Raw genomic sequence first — 22,942 nt, 5'->3', positions numbered from 1 at the left:
AGTCATGGGCCGGCCCTGCTCCAGGACACGGTTTTGCTGGGACTACAGGGGAGCGGCAGCTCTGTCCAAGGGCCCTCGTGACAAATCTTAGGAACTGCCCCACCGCGGGAAGCCAAGGGAACACAGCAGAGAGACCTCTTTTCCAGCCATTCCTAGTGAGAACTAGCCCCAAGGTCATGATGTTCAGGGCTGAGGTGTTTCTCAGTGGCCACTCCCCTTCCCTAAATCATCTAAGTTACTTAAGGACTGGTAGGGGCTTCGCAAGTTAGAAAAACTGAGGATAAACCACGCACCCTTGTCAAGACTTCAGTTAGGTGACCACAGGCCGACTGCAACAAAGACGTGTGCCAGAAGTGGGCACGTCCACCCTGCAGAGACCGTCGCCTCCCGTGTGCACCTGCTGCCAGGCCCCACACTCTGTGCACACGAACCCCAAGTACCTCGAGCGTGGATGAAGGTGGGGCATGACCCCACACAACTGGAAGTAGTCAGGGAGCCCTGGCCACAAGGGAGCAAATTTGGAATCCTAAGACTTCTGGGGACTGGAGGTCACTGCAGTGACCTGCGGGTCCTCCACTCAAAGCTGAGTAGCACGGACGGTGTGAGCCGTGAGCGGCCTCAGGCACCCACCCTGCTGCCCCGCCACTTCCCAGGGAGGCCCAGGGAACAGGGCCTCCTCTCGCCTGCCCTGAGCCGGAGACAGGTGGTCCCCCCGCCCTGGGCTCCCGGCTGATAGGTGTGACTTACTGACTCGATGGGCTCCTTCTAGGGGCCTGGGGCTCCTGTGGACCGTGTCGTGCAGAGGGCCGAGGGCAGCAGGGCCCCGCCCCAGTCCATCAGTGTGGCCTCGCCAGCCCCATCCCACCTGCCCAGGGCCCCCCAGGGTGGTCACTGCTCACCTGGACCACCTCAACACCACTTCCAGCCGCTCTCCAGTGAGTGGCCACAGGGACATAGAAACCCTCTGCCTTCCCGTCACGGCTCCCCTCCCCCTAGTCTCGGCTTCTGCACCTGCTCCTGGCCAGTGCTCCACAGCCTCCTTGCTGTGCCACCAACGTGCCAGCTCCTTCAAGCCACTTGGTCCCAGCTCAAGGGCTTTCCAGTGGCCCTAGCCACAGACACACCTGTCACTACGCCTGCAGCCGCTGTTCACAGCACTGACGTGGGGGCACAGTAGTTGCAGCCTTGTCAGAATGTAGGTGCTGCATGTGGGTCTTGTTGTGTCCTCGGGGAAGTCCCTGCTGGCAGCCCTCTGGAAACCCTTGGGGAAGGAGCAAATGAAAGGCTGTCCCAGGACCCACGGTGGAAAGTTCTAGCACACACCCTCCCGGGGCCCGAGAAGCCGACACACGTGGTTCTGTCACTCACTGCTCTGTAGGACTCCTTAAATACCTCCTCATAAACTCTAAATATGTTACATTTTAAGCTACATTTTGACTGCTTGGCTGTTTAAAATGTGTTCTTCTTAGGGGCGCCGGGTGGCTCAGTTGGTTGAGCATTTGCCTCCTGCTCAGGTCATGATCCCGGGGTCCTGGGATCGGGATCATTGCTCAGCGGAGCCTGCTTCTCCCTCTGCCACTGCCCTGCCCCCTGCTTGTGCTAATTCAAAAAGAAAATTTTTGTGAAGTGCTATTTTTAAGTGATCTAATATGACCTAAGGGAGATGTAGAAGGAGCAATTTCTCCGGAAAGCATCATCGGTGCCACAGTATCACACAACGGGCTGGTCGGACACGGCACATGGACGGTGTCCCGTCAACGGTGTGAGGGACTCCCTCCCGGCCCAGAAGGTGAGCAAACCTAGGTTTCAGCTGCCGTTCCTCTGTACACAGCTCTGAAGTCCCCAAACCAAGGAGAAGGGAACTTTTCACTGCTCCGTTTGAGCTCAAGAATGTGAAATGGTAGAGCCGCCCTTCCTCTTGAGTGGAAAGCAAACATTCCAACACAAATGCCATCTGGTTTCCAAAGTTTATTAAAAATCAAAGAATAGAAAAACTTTACATAAAAATATGTCAATTTTAGCTTCCACATTGTTGTCCACACACACACAAAAAATCGAAACATGATACCGTTTTGTTCACCGTGTAGCGCGCGACCACAGGTGGCCAGGCCAATTCATCCGGCTCGCCACAACAGGGTGGAGCGTGGCGCCTGTGTCTGTGAATCGAGCTTTAAAATGCACCCCTGCGGGACCCGCGGCCCACAGGGGTTCCTTAATGTAGGGGGACAGTCAATATTGCTAATGTGTGGAGATTAGTACAGGCCTACGTATCAGTTTTTATAAATATTTCTTTATCAATAGATTCACAATTTAAATATCTTTAAATATTTTTGATAACTTTCAATCATCAAGAACTGCAAACATGTGCTACTCTCTTCTGGAAGGCCCCCTGGAGAAGCCACAGCCACAGCCAGGGACCGGTCCCGGGGAAAAGCCAAGCCTCTGGGGGTCTTGGGGGAGAGCCCAGGACCCCGCCCCCAGGCCACACTCGAGCTCCCCGCTCCGCACATCCATCAGATGTCGTGGTAGTTCAGTCTCTTTGACTTGACCTTCTCTACTAGTGGACTTCAAAGACCAACCTACCTGTAGTGTTCAGCAGGGCCGGAACCCCCCATTTTAAAAACGGGAGGTCAGGTGACCTATGAGATGCAACTAACACCCAGGACAACTGTGGTGCTCCAAAAACTCAGGGTTCGGCCACGTGGATATATTCTTGCTCAAATGAAGGTAACGAAGACAGCGGCTGTCATAGCAGACCATACCTGCACACCACACCTGCACAGTGTACCTGTCTGCTCTCCAGGTCGCGTGCCGGCTGCTCCGGGCGGGCCCCGACCCCGGGCTGTGCCCTCCTGCGACGCGTTACAAATACTCCCCCGTGCACTGAGCAGCTGAAGTACTCTTCGTAGATTTGCTCTTAACAGAACGAACGCATACTACTACACAGATTCCTCAACGGAATCAACATAATTCCTTTCTCCACATTCCTAAAACTGGGTGCCCTTGTCCGCGCTGATGGTCACCGGACCCATCCTGGCAGGCTATGTGACTAAAACAAACCGAAGCACTTCAAAGTTCACATTTTTTTTTTTTAAGATTTTATAATGTGACAACCCTTTCTCCCCTTAGAAAGTTATACTTCTGGCACTTTAAATGCTGGATTTGTTGTCTACTTGAAAAGAACCGAAAACCAAAATGTTAAAGGTCTGCGGTCAGAGCGAGACGACAGACAGGCCGGACGGCAGGGCCGGCGGGCAGCTGGTCAGAAGGCCTGGGAGCCGAGCCCCCGCAGGGAAGCGCGGGGCTGCTCGACTCCCCCGCCACGAACAGAGAGGCCTCGTGTCTGACCAAAAGAAAAACACAGAAAGAAACCCCGAGCCCCTCCCTCGCGGTGTTGGTAGCGGTGCTCCTCAGACAACCAGCCGACACGATGAACCCAACTTAGAAAATGCGACTCGGGAAAGGACCTAAGCTTGTTTAAAAAACCTCCTCCCTTAAATATAACTTATGTGAAAATATGAATTAAATAAAAATATCTGAGTTATTGCACAAATCATAAGTTTTCAATATTTACATAGAAAAACAGTTCTGAAATTTGAAAACAAAACGTGAGGGCAGTGACACAATGGCGACCTCCCAACCCTACCCACTGGGGAAGGAGCGAGAACGGGGGCTGACCTCTGCTACTCTGGCGGACGTGCCCTGGCAACACCCCAACCACAACGGACCCAGACCGGCCGCCGGTACCACCGGTCCCGGTCCAGACCTGCTCCGGCCCTGAAGGAGAAGCGTCCCGGGAAGGCAGACACAGCGTCCACGCTTAATAAGGCTTCACAGATGAGCACAAGGAGCTGTTCTTTCAGATGGACGTGACCACCACACGAGGGACATGCAGAGTGGTCAGCGGCGGGCGGTCCGAGGGGCCCGGGCCGACGTGCTGGATGCTGGTCTCAGTTCCCGGCTGGGCGCCGAGGCCGAGGGGAGGGGGGGCGGGAGGCGCCATCAGGGGCTATTATCTGCTCAGACTGACGGGCAGGCTGTCCCTCGTGTGCGTGTGTTTTTTCCTCCTCCAGCCGGTGCGGTTGTACTGGTGGTGTCCTCGGTTGCCCACGGGGGGCCGCACGCCTCCACTGCCCACGGAGCTGTACGTGCCGCCCTGGCTGTGGTTGTGGGAGCCTTTCAGGGACAGCTTCATGCCGCTGTGCTGCTGGAGAGACAGAGCGGGACGGCAGCATGGGCGGCTGCCCGGGAGACCCCAGACGCCGCTGCTGCGGGGCTCGGTCGGGGGCAGCACGCCTCCATGTGCCCCAGCTGCGCCCCCCACCCCCCCACACCAGGCCCGTGGACGGGGAGCGCGCACAAGGGCTGCACCCGACTGCCACGTGCAGTGTCCCGGGGACGGAAGGAGGAAGGAGCGCAGAGCCCCAAGCTTGCAGGGTCACAGGGACCGCTACACCCAGCAGACAGTACCGCGCCCACTTAGCGACCCGGCCAGCTCAGAGCACATCCACACTCTCGCATCTGAAGCCGTGAGCGTCACACTCCCAACTGGTCCTGTGTGGGCACAGAACGTTATCTTCCCCGCTTCAGCTCTGACGTCGTGCAGACACACGCAGGAGTTCACGTCCAGCGGGCCGCACTCCGGCTCCCACAGGAGGGACGCCGCACACGCCAGGCGGGCACTCAGGCTGCTGCTCTACCCGCGGCCTGGCGCGAAGCCCACCAGGAGAACACGGCCGCTTTCGGGAAGGGCGCAGAGCAAACAAGCAGCAGGGGGGGGTTGTGCGGGAAAGCCAAGATGCATTAAGGAAGGTGCTTTCCCCTTCAAGGAGTTCTCTCGTGCCCGTCCTTCCAGCAGGCCAGCGGGAGACGCCCGGGGTGCCCTGAAAACCCCCTTGTGACCCGAGGGGTGAATCCCAGGAGGAAAGCTCCCTGACTTAGCTCCAAATGAACACAACAATCTGGCCTTAATGACAGCTTCAGAGAGCCAACCCCTAAACATTAAAAACTTACCGGCAAAATACAGTCAGATAAGCAACAGAGAAATGGACGACGGTCATCGAGGTCAGTGGCCCCAGTGTCGTCAGAGCCCAAGGGAACACAATTCACCTTCAGACACTGCACCTGACTCCTACAGGCAAACGTTGCCACAGCTCTCAGAAACACTCCGGCCCTTCAAGGGCACAGGGAATGAGCTAACAACCTGTTTTCCTACTCCAGAACAGTTGCTTGTGTGCAGACTCTGGACTTAGAGAAGCCACAAGGGCACCAGCAGATGCATTCCCGGGGCCCCGCTGGAACCAAGAAAGCAGACCCCATGCAGGGCCCTTGCCCCGGGCGCCCAACACAAAAGAGGAGCCGGTGAAGCCACACAGGCCGGGCAGCACCGCGCCACGGGTCCCACCAGCATCTGTTCCTGACGTATCAGCCAGGTGTTTGGCATGGAAGTTAATTCAGTGGAAAAGGAAGACAGATGCTTAAACTATATTTGAAAATAACTTTTAAAGTTTCATTCACCACAAAGAAAAACAAACAGGAAACTGAATGATGAGAAAACAAATTCCATTTTAAATCACATCTCTGTGGAGCCCCATCTCTGGCGGAGAGAGCGAAGCCCTGGGCTGTGGACACCGGGCCCGGGCCAGGCAGGAGGCCTACCTTGTGATACAGGTGAGGGCTTGAGAGCGGGTTGGGAGACGCAGACGGAATGGCCGGGGAAGACATGTGGTGGACAGCTTTCAACGCCGGAGTCCCTTCAACGCTGACTTGTCTGCAAGGGACGGGGGCCACCCCCAGGGTCGGTGGAGGTATCGTAAACCTGGTCTAGGAACAGAAAGACCAGAGGCATCCATGAGGCCCCAGGCCAACAGAGGTCAGCAGTTTTTGTGCTGAGCCCCTGAGGGGAGGGCGCTCCTTCGGAACGGCCATTTGCAAACAGGCTCATTCACAGAGTCTGTGTCTGCCTCTAAGTTGAAGGCATCTGTTTTGCATCAGAAGCATTCCACACCCTGCAATGGCACTCCAACAGAGAGCAGGTCCAGTGACGCGCCAGTCGTAAAGTCTCGTTCATCACAAAGACCAAGCCACAGCTCAACAGATCAGTCCTCAGAGTAACACCTGCCCCTGGTCTCCGGACAGAGCGGAAACGCAGCCCCACCCGCAACCCAGGACGGGAGGCCGGACACCGGTCGAGGCGATGGCCCGTGGAGGGTTGCCGGCCTGCAGATGGGTGCCGCAGAAGGCTGGTCCCTCCCTGCCTCCCGTCCCTCCGGCCCTGGGACCGCCTGTCTTTCTGCATCACAGAGCCCGCGGGCAGGGGTGCCGGTGCGAAGCTCTCTCAGACCTCCGGGACCTGCACAGCTCACCCCGAGGAGCCCCACGCATCTGCCCTCTCGGAGACTGGCTGCGGCGCCACCCCAACAGCAGTGGATGGAGCGGGAGCTGGGGTCTCCCGGGCGCTGCTCTATGGGGGTGACAGAGCCCACACACGGGGGGCTGGAGCCCATGCAGCAGGCTCTCTCCTCGGCGGGGTCTTCCCTCACCCGGGAGCCCATGTCCCTGGGAAGAGCCAACGCTTGGGTCAGCTGGACTCATGCCCCCGGCTCTCAGGGCCCATGTCACCCCAAGCGGGGCACTCTGTCGTCCGCAAACTCCCAGGGACAGAGTGCCGGTGATGTGCACGGCGGGCGCGTACTGAGCTGCTCCACTAGAAGCCAAGTTTACAGATTAGAAACAAAACGAGAAAGTGGGCCTCGAGCCTTGGCTTACGATGTAAATGATCTTAGCTTCAACCTTACCCGCTGTTAGCAAAGTGACAGAGGGGACCAGGGTGCCAGCAGCGGCCTGTGACCAGCCAGAACCACACACACAGCATCAGGGAGACCACTGCCCTGGGCTCCAGCGTTAGGCTCACGCAGGACTGACACCATCCCCAAGGCCCGGGAGCCCCGTGAGAACTGGCCCTCCCAGGGCAGAGCCTGATGACAGACAGGAATCTGCAGGTCTGCCAGCGCCCACATCTCTCTCTGCTCAAATTACAACCCACACCGCAGAGATGACCTTCCTTCACAGGTGAATTAACACAGGTTTTTACACATACATGTTCAATTATGTTTAACCTTGGATACCACACTTAATATTTTTTAAATTATCTTTCAGGCTTCTAATTTCATCTAAGTTGAAAAAAAAGAACAGAGGACATATTCTATATACTGTCTAATAATAACTTGAGGAAGTCAAAGTTTTAGTGTAAACTTCTTGACAGTATAAATGTAGACACTCTGAGAGGAAGCAGGACGGTGGTCCTTTCCTGCCAGGGGCGTGGGGCAGGTAGTACCAGAATCCAACTGACGTGGCCCCAAGGACCACAGTCTCGGGCACGGTATCAGTCATTTTCAGAAAGATGCTCAACCCGGACCTTGTCTGAAGACCCTCAGTGCTCGAGAGCCAGGAGCCCCCCTGGCACAAACACTGCACAGGGTGATCCTCAAGGACACAGTCTTCTAGAGAATGACAGGAGTTAATTTGATCTGTCCACGAAGGACAAGGATGCCCTACAAGATAGGAATGTACCTTCTGAAGATTTCCGAAGATCTGTCTCTAATTCTATGGTACCAGGCGCCCCCAAGAGCACCTGCACCAGCTCAGACGCGGTCCCCAGGGGCCCGTCTGGAAGAAGGGCATCGGCGCGCCGCATACCTGAGTGTTAGTTGTCATGACCAGCGTTCTGGAAGTGGCGGACTGAGGCTTGCCACTCGGCATGGGCAAGGCGGTGGGGAGACCAGCCAGCAGGGGCGTCGGCGCTTGCAGACTGAACTGGTAAACGCTGGGCGTTGTGCAGGGCGGCGTGTCCGAGTCCTTGGAGTAGGAAAAACAACGGGGACAACCGCAGAGAGTTGTGCTGCTTCCTCATGACGCTGCCGCAGAAGGGCATGAGCACATGGCCCGAGCCACTGAGATGCCCTCCCACCAAGTTCCCTCAGGGAACACGGGACAGGACAGACCCCTCACTTCAGCGCGTCACCCCACGCAAGCTCTAAGACGCTCTCCCAGGGAGTCGCTACAGCTGTGTGAGAGGCAAGGATGGGGTCCCCGACGGCCGGCAGAGGCTCGTGGCAGAGCGGGGGCCCCGCGGTGCTGTCTGGGGGGCTGCACAGACACACCCGGAGGGGAGGTTACGCACCCTGCGACGGACGCTCCCCAAGGGCACACTCACGATGTCACTCCCGGAAAGTGAAGACACTGAGGAGGCGGAAGAGCCGGAGGAGAGCAGCTGGGGGCTGGGCAGAGACAAGGTCAGGCGCTGGCTGAACGGGGCCTCCGGGTCCCGGCGCTGGGGCGGATCCCCGTCGCAAGCACTTACTCGCTCTTTTATCTTAATTCTGTTGTCTGTGGGAACAACACAGCCCAGCTGAGCCACTCGCTAAGAGAACAGTCGCGCACACCCCGCCAGACAGCCTCCAGCCACAGGGGCCACCGAGCCTGGACACGTTGCTAACAAGACTCCCAAACTGATTTCTGATTTACCTAATTTACTTAATTTTAAAAATTGTACTTCTTGGGGCACCTGGGTGGCTCAGTGGGTTAAGCCTCTGCCTTCAGCTCAGGTCATGATCTCAGGGTCCTGAGATCGAGCCCCGCATCGGACCCTCTGCTCGGCAGGGAGCCTGCTTCCCCCTCTCTCTCTGCCTACTTGTGATCTCTCTCTGTCAAATAAATAAATAAAATCTTTAAAAAAAAATTGTACTTCTTTCAGTTATTAGACAACCTTGAGATATGTCTAGAACAACCTGGATGTGTAAACAGTTTTCAACTGTAAATCTTAGGGACTCTGCAGCAGGGTACACGTCTCTGGGGAGGCTGGGGCAGGGAGCGCTGTGCACACCGGGTGTCATGGGCACAGCACCAGCCCGGGGGGGTGGAATCGCTCCAAGACTCTTTATGCAGACTCCATGTTGAAATGTTACTATTTCGGGGGCGCCTGGGTGGCTCAGTGGGCTAAGCCTCTGCTTTTGGCTCAGGTCATGATCTCAGGGTCCTGGGATCGAGCCCCACATCAGGCTCTCTGCTCAGTGGGGAACATGCTTCCTCCTTTCTCTCTGCCTACTTGTGATCTCTGTCTGTCAAATAAATAAAATATTTTAAAAAAAAGAAAGAAATATTACTATTTTCAATACTATGCTGAATAAAATACAATAGGAAAAGGAATTTCACCTGTTTCTTTTCACATTTTTAATGCAGTTACTACAGGAAACTTTAAAGGTCCGTGCAGGGCAGGCACTGTATTCCCACTGCCCTAAATCTCCCAGCTGGAAACGCTTACGGAAGACGAGGCCTTTCCTTAGAGGGAACAATGAGCACCGAGGGACAGAAAGACACTCCCGCGTCAAGGCATCAGAAGCTCAAGAGTAGCGCGGCCGGACAAGCTCTCACCCAGCTCAGGTGCCGGGGGGGCCTTGCCGCCCCACTTCTCCTTGATCCACCGCCGGTAGTCGATCACCTCCTGGGTCACTTTGATGATTCTTCCTAGAGTACTGCAGAGGGACAGCGGGGGAACCAACGTGCTGCAGAGCGGCTGCGGAACCCACAAGCCCTTCTGACTAGCTCTTTTATATTTTCAACAACATATCACTTTGTCAAGAAAAAACAAGAAAGCCAAAATAATTTTACAAATTGTGTTCTGATTTCTGATGCCGGAGCCCAAGTGCACTCTGAGATCACACTACAGAGAAAGTGGGTTCCCTTACACAGATGTCCTTGAGCCTAGAGCCGGCTACTACAGAAGATGGCTTCAACCCTGCGCATGAGCAGGAGAGCACCCGCCCACCCCGCCCAGCACCCACGAAGGTCTGGTACCAGCAGACGGTGCCGAGACTGCGGACCCCGGCACAGAGCCCTGCCGGAAAGCCCCGCTGAGTAGGCAGAGGCACAGAACCCACCGAAAGGCGGTGAGTCCGAGCGCCGGGATCCCCGTGCTGCACAGCGCCCGCCGCCTCTCGCCACCATCTTCCTCTTCCTCCTTTCCACTGCCCTCACTCCCTCCCTCCGCCCGCCAACCCCGCCACCTCCCAGCCACTCTGCAGGATTTCTCACTGCCAATAAAAGTGCACACTGCACAAGTGAGCTCAAACGCAGAATGAGGGACTGGTCTGCAGGAGAGACGCGGGGCGGGGGGGGGGTGCGGACCCACGTGTACTCTCCCTTTAAGCTCATCATGTGCATTTTGAGAACAACCTGAAGAAAAAGCATCACATTCCAAAGTGGGAAAAGGCCAGAAATCATTTCCCCAAAATAAAATGCCCTGAAGAAATGGTGGACAACCCCCAAGTAAGAAATTTTCAGTGCTCAGCCACGGATGAACCACACATGGCCCTCCTCATCGATCATCGCAAGTTCTACTAGAAGGTCCTAGAATGGTGCATACTGGTGTACACATTCTACGCCTATGTAGTAGGATATACACAGAATGTACTATGAATGGCGAACCCATCCATAAACCTCATGGAGGCCAACAACCGAGGCCAACAGCGCCCCCGCCGCACAGAGGCGGAGGCAGAGAGCTGCCAGGCCACCAGGGCTGTGAGCCCAGGACAGCGACACATGACCTGCATTACCTTTCCGAGTCTCTGTTGGGATAGGACCTCGCGAGGGGCGACACGGCGTGACTGAGGACAATGTAGGCGTAGTCGAACACCTGCTTCACCTGCATGGCCCCGTATGAGCTGCGGCCAACGTCATTTCCTGAGACAGAAAGGCAGCTGTAAGACCCTGCAGACACCGGGCCCTTCGTCCAGACCTGTGTGATCGTCCCAGTTCTTCTGCAGTGGGCCCTGGCCATGGACACACTCCCTGACCACACCAGAGAGCCAAGGCAGCAGCCTCAGTCCTAGTGCAGCCGTGCCGACAGGGCGTGCACTGCAGCGGGCCCCTGGCTCGGGCACCCTGCAGCTCAGTCAGCACCCGCCGGACCTGCAGGAAGAAAATCCTTCAGGGCAGAACGCATGAGGTCTCCTTGGGACCAGATGGGTGGCAGATCAGATGAAGCCACCGTCACTGCAGTCACCAAGTGAACCCCAGTCAAGGAACGTTTAATAACAGCACAGTTTGGGATTTTAATTCACATGAACTCATTCTTCACAATTCAAGGAAGCAGAACGTTCTAGAAGCCATTCTGAGGACTGGAATTTTCTCTTTTCCAGGTCTGACACTATAATCCAGTGATAACGTGGGCTTTCGTTTTTCAAGTACATTTAAACAGACACTGAAGACACTGGAATCCCTGTAATTTAACTGATCAAACACAGACAAACGGATGTGAAAATACGTTCCTCTGCTGCTGGGAAAAGCCAGACTGAAAAAACATCCGTCAGTCCTGCTACTTGTGAACAACAGGACCCTCAGTAGTTTCCTGCCACAAGATTCTTAAGAAGTGAATTTCATACTCCAGCAGCCATGAAATGAAACAAACAAAAAAATCCATTAAATTTAAGGACATTAAAAATATATATAGAAACAGAATAACAAAAAACACCAAATACAGATGCAAGGGACAAACTTGGGCAAAAAAAAAAGCGGAGCATGACGATGGAAAAGAGGCAGGATCCCACAAAGTCACTAGGAACACAGCCAGGCAGACACACGGACAAAGCATGTGAATGTGCACAACAGGAAGACCGGTGCAGTGCACCTGGGGCGGAAGGTCTCCACCACTTTTTGTCACCTGTCACTGACTTCATCACCAACAGTAACAACAGTGTCTCACATACTAGATGCTCAATAAGTATTTGTGGACTAGATAAATAAATATTTGCTTCTCCTCACTCATCATTAAAGAAATGCAAACTTGGGGCACCTGGGTGGCTCAGTGGGCTGAGACTCTGCCTTCAGCTCAGGTCATGGTCTCAGGGTCCTGGGACTGAGTCCCGCGTCGGGTTCTCTGCTCAGCAGGAAGCCTGCTCCCCCCCCCCCCTCTGCCTGCCTCTCTGCCTGCTTGTGATCTCTTGTCAAATAAATAAATAAAATCTTAAAAAAAAAAAGAAATGCAAACTCAAGGCACATGTATGTTGCATGGATCTATCGGAGCAGCGAGGATTATAAAGACCAACCCTAATGAAGGCGGAAGGCGTGCCCTTCCTTATGCTCCTGGGAGTAGAACTAGGGAAACCAGACACCACCTCGGGACGGCCAATGCAGCAATCCGCACAATAGAACATGCCATCCACACACACGGAGGGGATCTAGAAGCTGTTCTGAATTAAAAACACAAGTCGCAAAACTATATGTATTACATGATCCATTTAACTAACAAGACTGCAATAAATATTAATATCCATGTAGGAAAAAAATGGAGAAATGCACATCAGAATGGAAGGGGACTGTGGTCTACTTTGCTTTTCTGTGATATACTTTTTGGAAGTGAGTGGTTTATGATGAAATGTAACAAATACCTTCCTAATCAGAAAAAATAAACTTTTATTCCTTAATTTTTATTTTCTACATTTTTCTGGTAAAATTACAGAACATAAACACATTCCAACTTTATAAGAAGTGAACCAGAAGGCATTAAGACACTTCCGAAGGTATCCCCATTAACTGTCAGGACAGCGGGAACCGGCATCGAGGCAGAGGAGCCTTGGCTTGGGGACCGCAGACACCGGCTTCCCCTCCCTTGCACCAGCCACCAGCCAGGCCCCCGGCTCACAGCCAGTGAGGAGCAAGGCACCCTTACCAGGCAGCAGAGGGTCCTCAATGCACAGCATCGACGGTCTGTACCCACTGGTCATGGCTTTCATGATCTCTTCTTTGGCGATATAGGCACCTCCTTCTTTTATTCTAATACCAGTTTTCAAGTAATTAAAATTTCTTCCATAGAGTTCAAAAAACTCTACAAGAAGCATTCCAAGGTTTTCATCGGCTCTCCGGGCATCGATTCTCGGATGCAACTGGAAAAGCAACAGACCCCACATTTGGACTCAAGTCACTTTCTGAAGACTGCATGCAGCGAGGTCCGCTACCTCATGGCTCGGCAAGGACACAACCCAGCGCCGCCTGCTCACTCACCGCGTCCTTGCGGGCGCTCCGGGCGACACCCGGAGGCACCCGCGCAGCCTGGAGGCCTTAGTCAGTACACAGTGCTGGAAAGAAAGAAAACCTCTAATCTGGATTTTTTATTACATTTTAATTCTCTGAAACTCATCATCCATTGAGGGTCTTCCTACTGACACAGACCTCTGATTAACAAGTCACCCAAAATGGATCACTAAGCAGACCGTATTCTCCACAATTTAGAGTCAACTAGACATCATGCTATAGGTTCTAACCTTAATCCCATTATTCAAGACAACCCACAGAGGGCAGTATGAGACTGAACGGTGTCAGTGTGCCAGTCCGGAAGAGGAGAGATTAATTTTTAACTGTGTACAGGTGATTAGGATTGTGTCATAATATTTACACCAAATTTACATCCCTGCTTGTCACACTGATTAGTGCCGGCCCCAGTTCAGTGCCACATTTTCTTCAAGCAGGTAATGGACCTATTCTGAACATCGGCCTCTGTCTGCGGACATCGTCCTGACCCAAGAGGCCCACAGTGCAGACCTGTGCAGCCCATGAGGACAGCCACAGCCATGGGTGGCTATTTCTACTTAAGTTAATTAAAACAAATTAATTAAACAATTAGTTGGCTGGCCACAGGACAAGCGCTTAGTCGGCACGTGTGGCTTGGGTCCCTGATGGCCTGTGCAGACCCAGGACACGCCAGAGGCATGGGAAGGTCTAACGGACGGCGCAGGTCTGGATACTGATGGTCACATCCAGGGGAAATCACAGCTCCTGACGGAAGCAGGAGGGCTGAGAACTTACAACTCACAACTCCCTGAGGAGAGGCACCTCCAGACGCTCACCAGTATTTCTAGGGTCCACAAGCACTGTGGCTTCTGAGGATCTGCTCGGGCAGGACAGTATTCTCACTTTTGCCTTCTAGTTAAACACCCGAGAGCTGGCCGGTGCAAGGCTGGGCCCTCTTACCTCAGTGAGTCAAGAAAGGCACTCAGACGCCACGACAGGCACAGCTCTAAGGCACCGAGGGGCGAGCCAGCCAGCCACTCTGCGTGGGAGCTTCCGTGGGGTCATGGGGCTGCTGCCAGGACCCCATGGGGTAAGGACACAGGAGGCACTGAGGCCAGTGCCCAGCACCATAGAAACAAGGGGCAGGCATGATAACAAGGCTACTGAAATAATTCAAATCAGGAAAAACATGAAGAACTAAGTCAAGAGCAACAGGTTATATTTAGTTCAAAAGAAAATATCCAAACATTAGGGAAGAATGTCTCCAAGGGTAGCATCACGGAGGAAAACACGGAAGGCAAAGCAATGTGATTAAATTGTAAGAAAACAGGTGCGGGGATTCTGTTTTCACTATTCCTCCAGTATTTCTGGCAAATATGCGCCACGGAAGTCAAAATAATGAGGCGGCGTGACCGCGACCTCCATCAGCAGTATTAACGGGAAAAAGAGCTGAATTTGGACATAAAACCCTAAGCACAATCACAAATACAAAATTAATGACAAACGTGGAGAAACAGCTAGAAGATACAGGAAAGATTTCATGAAAAACAGAATATCCTTCATTCAAGAAAATATAAATGGGGTTAAGGTTTCCATTAACTCAGAAACTATTTTATATGTTAAGTAACTAACATGTAAGTAAGTGTATACACACATTAAATAAAACTATCTTATATGTCAAGTAAGTACCAACATCACAGCACTTAATACGTCTAGGTAGGTTTTCTATTGACAGGTTGTCCCACGGTACTCAATAAAATAAGGGCAACATAAAATCTGAGACAAAATATTTATGTCTTGTCAATCTGAGAAGAAAGGCTCTCTCCTCAGCAATTTTTTTTTTACCATATGTGTTTCCTAATTTTTTTTCTGAAACAAATTTTTCATAAATCACAGTCAGTAACCAAGAAAATCAGTTTTTCATGTCCATCAAGACATGAAAGTCTCTCCATGGACAGTGTCCTCAAGTTCAGACCGGCATGAGCCTGATGGACAGACGAGGAGAGCCTGCCCCCCTCAAACTGTGCAATCAACTATGACAATGAGCTGTAAAGGAGAGGAGGAAAGAAGTACCCATCAAAATAGTTGTATTGTGACAATCAGAAGTCAGTTTCTCTAAAACAAAGCAGAAGCGTGCAGAGCCAGGGCAGTGGGAACCCCCGAGGCAATGGCTTCACAACATCAAAGGAGCACGTGCACACTCACCTGTAGAAAACTAATGGCCATTAAAATTAGGCTGTATGAGCTAATTCCACCTGTAAAAACTTCATTCAGGTCCCTCTGCAGGAGGAACTGTTTCAATACTAAAATCAAGTAAGGCAGCAATGAATATTTCTGTAAATTAAAAGAAAAAGAAAGAAAAAAGATCAGTTAATATACCTTTAAAGATGTGTCACATAGCAAACTTCACATAGTAGAAAAAAAAGCTTTCTCAATCCTCTTACCACCTAGAAGGCTCTAGGCCCATCATCCTCCATTTTTAGGTGCCTGAGAATTAACTGTGTGAAGACTTGCTAAGTGCCCCCCGGGAGCCACATCCCAGGTCGAGGCTGGAGGAGCTCCTCCCCAAAGTAGAGCTCAGGGAGAAGGAAAGGAGTGTTTTCCTTCCGATTAGTTCCCGAGGCCTAGCTTGCTCCGTGACGGGTGCAGGCTGGGGGCAGGAGGGAGGGGATGAGGCTGTGAGCCAGGAAGGTCCTGGAACCGAGGGGGGGGGGGGGATGGTACAGCCCATGAGGCAGGAAGCCACGAGCAGAAGAACATGGACAGCAGCTGAAGGTAAGAAGGAAATGGAGAGGCTGGCGAAGAGGGCTGGGGGCCAGTGGAAGCATCTGCTGTTTTCATGTTCTGCTGGGCCCAGAAGTTAAGGGAAGCAGTTTAGGCGGACAAGCCTGCTGCTGCACAGTTAAGGGAAAAACTGAAGGACCAAGGTCCTTGAACCTGTGGGAAGAGGCAGTTATCCACATTACGATGCTGAGGTTGCCTCTGTAAAGGATTTCAACCCTTTCCCTAAAACAGGAGCGAAAGACCATCTACTTAACTGGACCACACACTTGGTCCACTAGCTCCCATCGTTAGGCACTGAGATGATCCAAAGTAAGCCAACTATATCACGATGCATTCCACTTCCAATAAACTTAACTCGCAGATCAGGCACACTGAGCTCTCGGGATGGTCATTTTGTAATCATGAGAAGAGCATTTTCACAAACTCTCTAAAATAACACTCAACTTTGTGGTTAGCCAGGAAAGTAAATCTACAAAACAGCTACATAACTTCGGTGTATCTCTAGAAATAATATTGCAAGATAAATAATTCAACTGTAAGTCTTTATCATTAAAGACTATTGTTCAGTTTAAAGTCCCATAAGATGCCCAACCTAACAGGTCCCCATTCTGACAGTGCTAACTCGCCGGCAACAGCACCTTCATGTAATTCTTGATGAGCTCTGCTGCCCGGACCCCAGTCTCCATGTTAAAGCTGATGTCCACTTTAACTTCAGTCTCCTGGTCTGTGAGTTTTATTATCGGTACCTGTGAAGAGTTAATTAAAAAAAAAAAACTAAGCTTTAATGGCCAACATTCACTGCAGTCTGGCATCAAAATGTTTCCTATGTTGTACACAGAGGTTTTTTTCCCTAACTCACGAAAGGGCTGAGAGATCATGAACCCCAGACTTTAAAAAATCAGAAGAAAAGGGACTTTTGCCAGGGTCGGCCACCTTAGTCCTGGCACCCAGGCCCCTGCCCCACGCCCAAACAGTTAGGGTTTACCTCTGCCCAGCCCTCCTGGACAGACTCAAAATCAGCCACTATCTGCGGAAAGGCCGGGGCTCCAGGAGGACAAGCGAAGTCCCTGACCCCCCAGTTCCAACCCCCTAGGGGTGCCTGATGATGGAGCAGGGCGCCAGGTCCCCAAATGACATTTGCAAGAAGTTCTGAAAACACTAAGATTAAGTTAAAAGCCAGTTTTTCAATTGGGTTTTGTGCTAATGTTTCTTCAAACAATTCTACACTAAGAGAATTAGTGTTTTCACGAAGACAATTTAACTAAAAAAAACAAACAAACCCAAACCAAAAAACCACTTCCCTGTAAAACCGGAGAATAAGAAGCTATTTTGGAAATATTCTCATCCAAAAGACAAGGTGCTCAAAACCAGCCTCACCGAAGCGGCCCCAGGAGCCACAGAGGCCACACTCCTCCCGACCCCCACACAAAACTCTCCTTCCCTGAACAAAAGGCAGGACTTTATCTCCCTCAGCCTCCAAGGAATGGAAAAGGACGTTCTCTGACCAAAACGAGCGAGGGCTAATTAGAGGCTTAGGACACCTCACAGAATCCAGGGTGGCAAACTGCAAAGGACACACTGTGACAGGGATGGGCAGCGGGTGGTGACAGCGACTCCTGGAGATCACCAGGACCGCCAGGCACAGTGAGCCCCAGCCAGTGTGGTCTAGGAAGGCAGAAAAAAAGACGCTTTCCCAAGCATCTTACCACGAACTATTTCAGAAGAAGCCCAAGCCTCCACAACATACTACCTCCCTCGTGAAGAACTGCTGTCCCCATCACCACTGGGGACCTTCCTCTCCACGCTCACTGAGTGCTTCCCCGAAACCACTCCTGGTGATCACCTGCCCCCGCACACTCTCCTACATACTCCCAGGCTGAACCCCAGATCCTAGAGATTACTAACAGTGCCACAATACTTTTTTTTTCAGTGGGTGTTCAATATACACAACCTTTCTTCTTAAACACAGCCATCACACTGGGCTCCGGGGCCCCGAGCCAGATGATGTGGAGGCTGCCCGGCGCAGAAGGCTGCCCTGCAAGAGCTCGCAAGGAGAGAAAGGAGCAGCGGAAGACCAGGGCGGCTCAGTTGCCCTTATGTCTCTCTCTGCTGCACCCCTGGCAGCAGAGCAGACGGTGTGGTGTCACTGCAACACCTACCGGACGCGGTCTGTCCTCCAGAATGCTCTGGAGCCCAGGACAAGCAGGCCTGGCCTCTTCACCTCTCTCCATCTAAAGCAGGATACCTGGTCAGAGACAGCCATCACGTTGTTCTCTCCGAGAAGCCAACACCACGGGACAAACGGCAGAGCCCCGAGAGGACAGGGCTCCGGGATTTAATCGTGACCACAGAGAGGGCAAGTGACTTCATTTCTGAGCCGTCTCTAATCCTGGACTCCGAGAAACCTTGACGAGTACACGTCAAAGGACCCTCATCTTCCAACTTCTCCCCAAGATCAAAGGTTTTTATACGGGTAAAATTTTGAATGAAAGAATAGGCAAATTTTGTTTCTTAAATATAACTTGGCAGTGGTAACCACTTTCTGGGCAGATGGCATGCTTTCACCATTCAACTATGTGTGCCTGAAATGGCAGCCCTGAACGCGTCTTTTTCTCACAGTCCTAATGAAAGTCAAACAATCGTATTTTAGCACCAAGGGCAGTGTGATGCTCTCAAGCCTGCAGTCACTTGGGGCGTCATGAAATACGTTCTCGGCTAGTGATCCCAACATTCTAAACAAATGCAAGTACATTTATATCAGCAGGAGAGAGGTCTCCTGTCCACAGCCTAAGCTAAAGCCGCAGGCGAACCACACTGCCGGCAGGTGTGTGAGCGCCCACGCGGGGCTGCGGGCCGAGGACCCACACTTACTGTAGCTTTGTCAAGGACTTTGATGGAGCACGGCTCGGCCACGTTGTGCTTCCGCAGAGCTTGCTCCAACAGCTGCAGAGGAGGGCGCTCCCACTTTCCAAAGACCACTAAGTCGATGTCACTGGACGGAAGAACAAGTGAGTGTGAAGGCTCGGCTCAGCTCACATCACTCCCCAGGAACACACACATCTGGGGCGGACCGTGCCACGGCGTGCACACACCCAGCTCTTTCCAGGGCCACACACACACCCCTGTGAAGCACGCCCCTCTGAGGGAGGGAAGGCGCACTTCCTGAACTACTGGAAACAGAGATGGAGAGCCAAAAGGCTGAGTTCCCCTGCATCCCCAGGGAATCGAGGAGGTCCGGAATGAAAACCGCTGCCCCTCTGAGGCTCCCTGGCTCTTTCCTCCTCCTGTGCCGTCTACACGGCATCATGCCTGCTGACCTGGGCTTCCTGGGCACCTGGAATCTGGTCAATTCCCTACAGGCCCTGCTAATGCCGACCCCAAGGACAGCCTCTGCAGTCCAAATTGTTAAGAGTGGGCGAGGAGACCACAAGCTCTTAACAAAACAATGCACATAAAATGGATCTGGGTACCGAGACAGCTCCTGACACGAAGACACTGCAGAACAACTTTAAGACGCGATCTTGTTGGATGTTTTTCAATTAAAAAAGACAAAATACTACTTAAATAGAATTTTGCTTGAATCTTCATTAAAACGGAAGATCAATTTTCAAAAACCTATCCAAAACCAGCAGAGCGTCTTCCACTGCATTTTCTTCTGGTGACGCTCCCGCGGGTCTTCACATTTCAGGGGCCTGCACTTTTGCACGGTACTTCAGTACTGAGTGCAAGAGAAAACTACATTCAATTATCCTAACACTACATTCAGTTTCACTTGCAATTCTTCCTCTGTACTCCAGTCTTTTCCTTTAGCTCCCATTTCTAGCCTGAGAAACCTACTTGTAGCCCTGACACACACACGCAGATGGGCCCACCCCAAGCGCGCGGCAGCACGAGCAGAGCGGCTCGGCCGGGAACCCACCTGGTCGGGAGGTAGAGGCCTGTGCTGAAGCTGCCGAATATCTGGACCTGGAAGGGAAGCGCGGCGCGTCACTCTACCGGCTGCCACTGTTGAGCCCCTGCTGTGCCCTGGCAGGCCACAAGCTCACTCTGGGGCCAGACACACCTGCCCTGCAGGCAGGGGCCGGAGGGGGGGGCGGGGCAGGGTGCAGCAAAGCCCCACCAAGCAAAATCCTCTTTGCCCGCCAGCTAAAGACCTACCCCAAGAAGGAATGTTTACAAACTCGGGTTAAGAGATGAAACAATTATTGGCGACAATTTTCAAACCTGTAGCTACAGTGTAGAAGTTGGGCTCTGCCCCAGGGCACCCAAGATCACAGACAAAGATGCGGAGTGAAATCACAGGAGAGGAAGGGAGTGAAGGGGCTGCCCCTGCCCCCTGGGGGCACGCAAACCCTCCCAGCCCAGCTCACCGTCCCTCACTGGGTGGTCTCCAGTTATGTCACCACCAGCAGGGCAGGCTGACTGTTCAGGGAGCCCTGGACCGTCGTCAGCTTGGTCACAGGACACAGGTCACTGCCTATGCCAAGCACCCCATGTGCCCACGACCCCCATCTCAAGGCACACACGTTCATGCACAGTAGAAGTGCGAGGTGAGGGAATTCTTCCCAGTTCTACAAAAAGGAACGTATGCTACGTTGCATAATGAGGACAAGGGGTAGAATTTCTAACCTCAAGGGGAGCTGAAAAGAACGGCAATCACACTACTCCAGACACAAATTTCCCTCAGCCCACGGTCCCCACACTCACCCAGAGCGCGTGTGAAGCACGGGTTGTGCCCCCGCCCCCCGGCAGCCTCTTGGGAAAGTGCGAGGCAGGGCCTGGGAACCCGCGGGTGCCACCCAGCCACCCACCCCGGGCCCTCGAGGGCCAAACCAGGGACTCAGGGCCAGGGACACCCTAGGAGCCCGGGCCCTCGCCATCCCTGGGGTGACCCAAGTGCAGTAAAGAGTGACCCACGTCAGCCGCTGGCCAGAGGTCTTTAACCACGGTTTCGATCCGCTTCACCACCTCCCGTCTCATGGCTGCTTCTTCAGGACAAGGGGACATGAAGTTATAAAAGTCAATGATTTCCTCATGAAGTCTGGAGGACAAAAGAGAAAACACACTCGAGTTACTGTTATAGCTGAGCACGTGCTGCGCAAGAAACAACGGCTCTTCTTCCCACCATGAGCCCCAGGCTAGACAGGAGCCCCAAGGCGGACCCCCCCCAAAGAAACCCCCAGCAGACCCCCCAGAGTGCCCCCGACAGACTCCCCCACAGCCGGCTCACTGCGGCGGTGCAGACCCACAGGCCAACCCTGCCAGCGCCAGGACGGACACTGCTCTGGGCGCTGAAAGCTGCATCCACGATGGCCACGGAGGGGCCGGCCTTGGGAAGCCAAGGACATCCCATTCCTGGAGGCCAGAGCGGGACCCTGCAGGCCACCAAGCCCCCCAGGGCTACCACTCAGCTGGCTTCTCCTGAAGGCGCCAGCCACCCAAGGAGTCTCCAAGCCAAGGTGGATAGGGCCTTCTTCGGAACAGAGCTCCAACAGTAGCATTCCCACAAGAGGGAGATGAGAGCCGCCTTGCTGGCACTCAGCCTCCCCTAACCCCAGGAGCCACCTCTCGCGCCCTCCACCCGCCCCAAGCGAAAAAGGCCGTCCTGGGGCAGGCCGGGCTTGTGGAGTTCACTTTCAGGGCCAAGGATCTACAGTGAAGACTCCTCCTGGGAGAAGCAAAGACCCTCATCCCCAGTCAGTCTGAAAGATAAATTCTAAGGGCCAAGTAACCAAATCCTGGAAATTAAGACAAATCGAATTCACCTGTTTCACTCTAAGTTTGATTAATAAAAGAGAAGACAAAATAAAATTTGCTCAATAATAATACAATGTTAGCTCAACAGCTAGCAAAATAGTTCGCACACCAGAAGGGAATACTTCTCAACAGGACAATTAATGTCCAGTGACAAAGGCAAGGGGCCTCCTATCCCCTCACATACTCTACTGGCCCTTCTGTCTCACCTGAAGTGCTGCCCACACCCCGAAAATCCACACAGAGCCACCATTCCTAACACTCAGCAGCAGGTCTGAGGGGGCCTGGAGGCCCCTGCAAGCATTCACGGGACCCTAGGAGGAAACCAGTCCTCAAGCCCCTTGTTCTCGGTACACCTACAATACCAATTACGCTATCGCTGGAACTTAAGGTCTATCGCGTCTACGACAGTGGTTCGGCCAGCCATGAGGACAGTGTTTAACATATCCAAGAAGGCTATAAGTCATACAAAATTGAATTTTCCCAAAATACCTATCAAACTCCCAGGTTTGGGGAGTAAAGCTTCTGTCACTTCAACAACAGTCACTAAGCACCAACAACACCGTAAAGCATCAAACCACAGCCCTATGGCTGAGTAGCTCAGATGGCCGGTGTGAGTCTGAGACGTCATCTAGAACTTGCCATCAACTGGCCACATGGTTAAAAGGACCCGGTACGTCAGGTTAGTGGGTTAGTGGCCACACCAGGAAGAGCCAAAGGTGACCCTGGCTGTCAGCAAGGACATCCTGTGGGGTCTCCTGCGTCAGTCACTGTCGAGGCGGAGAACTGCTAGAAGGCGCTCTGCTGGCCATCACCTGGTCCCTGGAAAGCACAAGAGCATGTGCTCTCCTACAACTCCTAGTACTGCTAACAGTGTAAAATTTAGAGACAAAATAACAAGGAGAGACCTAATTAAACAATCAGCCCAAAGTCAAAGAAGCATATCCAAGCTAGCACGCTAAAGTTCTACCCACACCCCAGAAATTTAGTAGCTAAAACACCTCGTAAACAGGGCATAGCAACGTGCGCACTGTGCCACCAACTTTCTCTTAGGCTCGGCACATCTGAAATAACAACATAAAACTGCGCCCCGCCTGCCGGCTTCCAGGACTCCCGTGCTCAGTCACCCTCCACACACCGGGACACGAAGGGGCACAAAGGGAAGGCCTGCGCCGGTCCGCGCGGACACGATCCCATTGGTGGGACAGTGTCAGTTCTATCTGATGTCTGCTTGGACAGAAGAAGGGGCTGCCGAGCACTTCTCTCCTGCCCGTATTTCAGGACAGATGAACAATGAGGTCGAGGCATGCCCACGTTCCCAGAGCAGGAAGCGGCGCCA

The 22,942-nt window shown here is 52.9% G+C and overlaps 1 protein-coding gene across 2 annotated transcripts in view; it reads right to left on the bottom strand.

The window, feature by feature from the left end:
- Positions 1–1,953: 1,953 nt before the first annotated feature.
- Positions 1,954–22,942, bottom strand: part of TENT4A (terminal nucleotidyltransferase 4A) — a 46,357-nt gene continuing 25,368 nt past the window's right edge. Inside the window, exons 2-13 of one of the 2 annotated variants that reach the window (XM_059173604.1) lie at positions 20,767–20,890; positions 19,769–19,815; positions 18,721–18,841; positions 16,488–16,595; positions 15,271–15,399; positions 12,728–12,941; positions 10,614–10,740; positions 9,433–9,533; positions 8,216–8,388; positions 7,699–7,857; positions 5,659–5,823; positions 1,954–4,207 (exon numbers count right to left, since the gene is read on the bottom strand). In XM_059173604.1, the coding sequence (XP_059029587.1) occupies positions 4,013–4,207; positions 5,659–5,823; positions 7,699–7,857; positions 8,216–8,388; positions 9,433–9,533; positions 10,614–10,740; positions 12,728–12,941; positions 15,271–15,399; positions 16,488–16,595; positions 18,721–18,841; positions 19,769–19,815; positions 20,767–20,890 (1,663 nt within the window). In that variant the 3' untranslated portion in view covers positions 1,954–4,012. The remainder of the gene's footprint in view (positions 4,208–5,658; positions 5,824–7,698; positions 7,858–8,215; positions 8,389–9,432; positions 9,534–10,613; positions 10,741–12,727; positions 12,942–15,270; positions 15,400–16,487; positions 16,596–18,720; positions 18,842–19,768; positions 19,816–20,766; positions 20,891–22,942) is intronic. The other variant, XM_059173603.1, reaches the window with a different exon arrangement.

Source organism: Mustela lutreola, chromosome 5, assembly GCF_030435805.1.
Source record: "Mustela lutreola isolate mMusLut2 chromosome 5, mMusLut2.pri, whole genome shotgun sequence".
In the NCBI taxonomy this organism is placed as follows: Eukaryota; Metazoa; Chordata; class Mammalia; order Carnivora; family Mustelidae; genus Mustela; species Mustela lutreola.
Note: the sequence above shows the minus strand (reverse complement) of the source record. Positions and strands in the feature narration are given on the sequence as shown.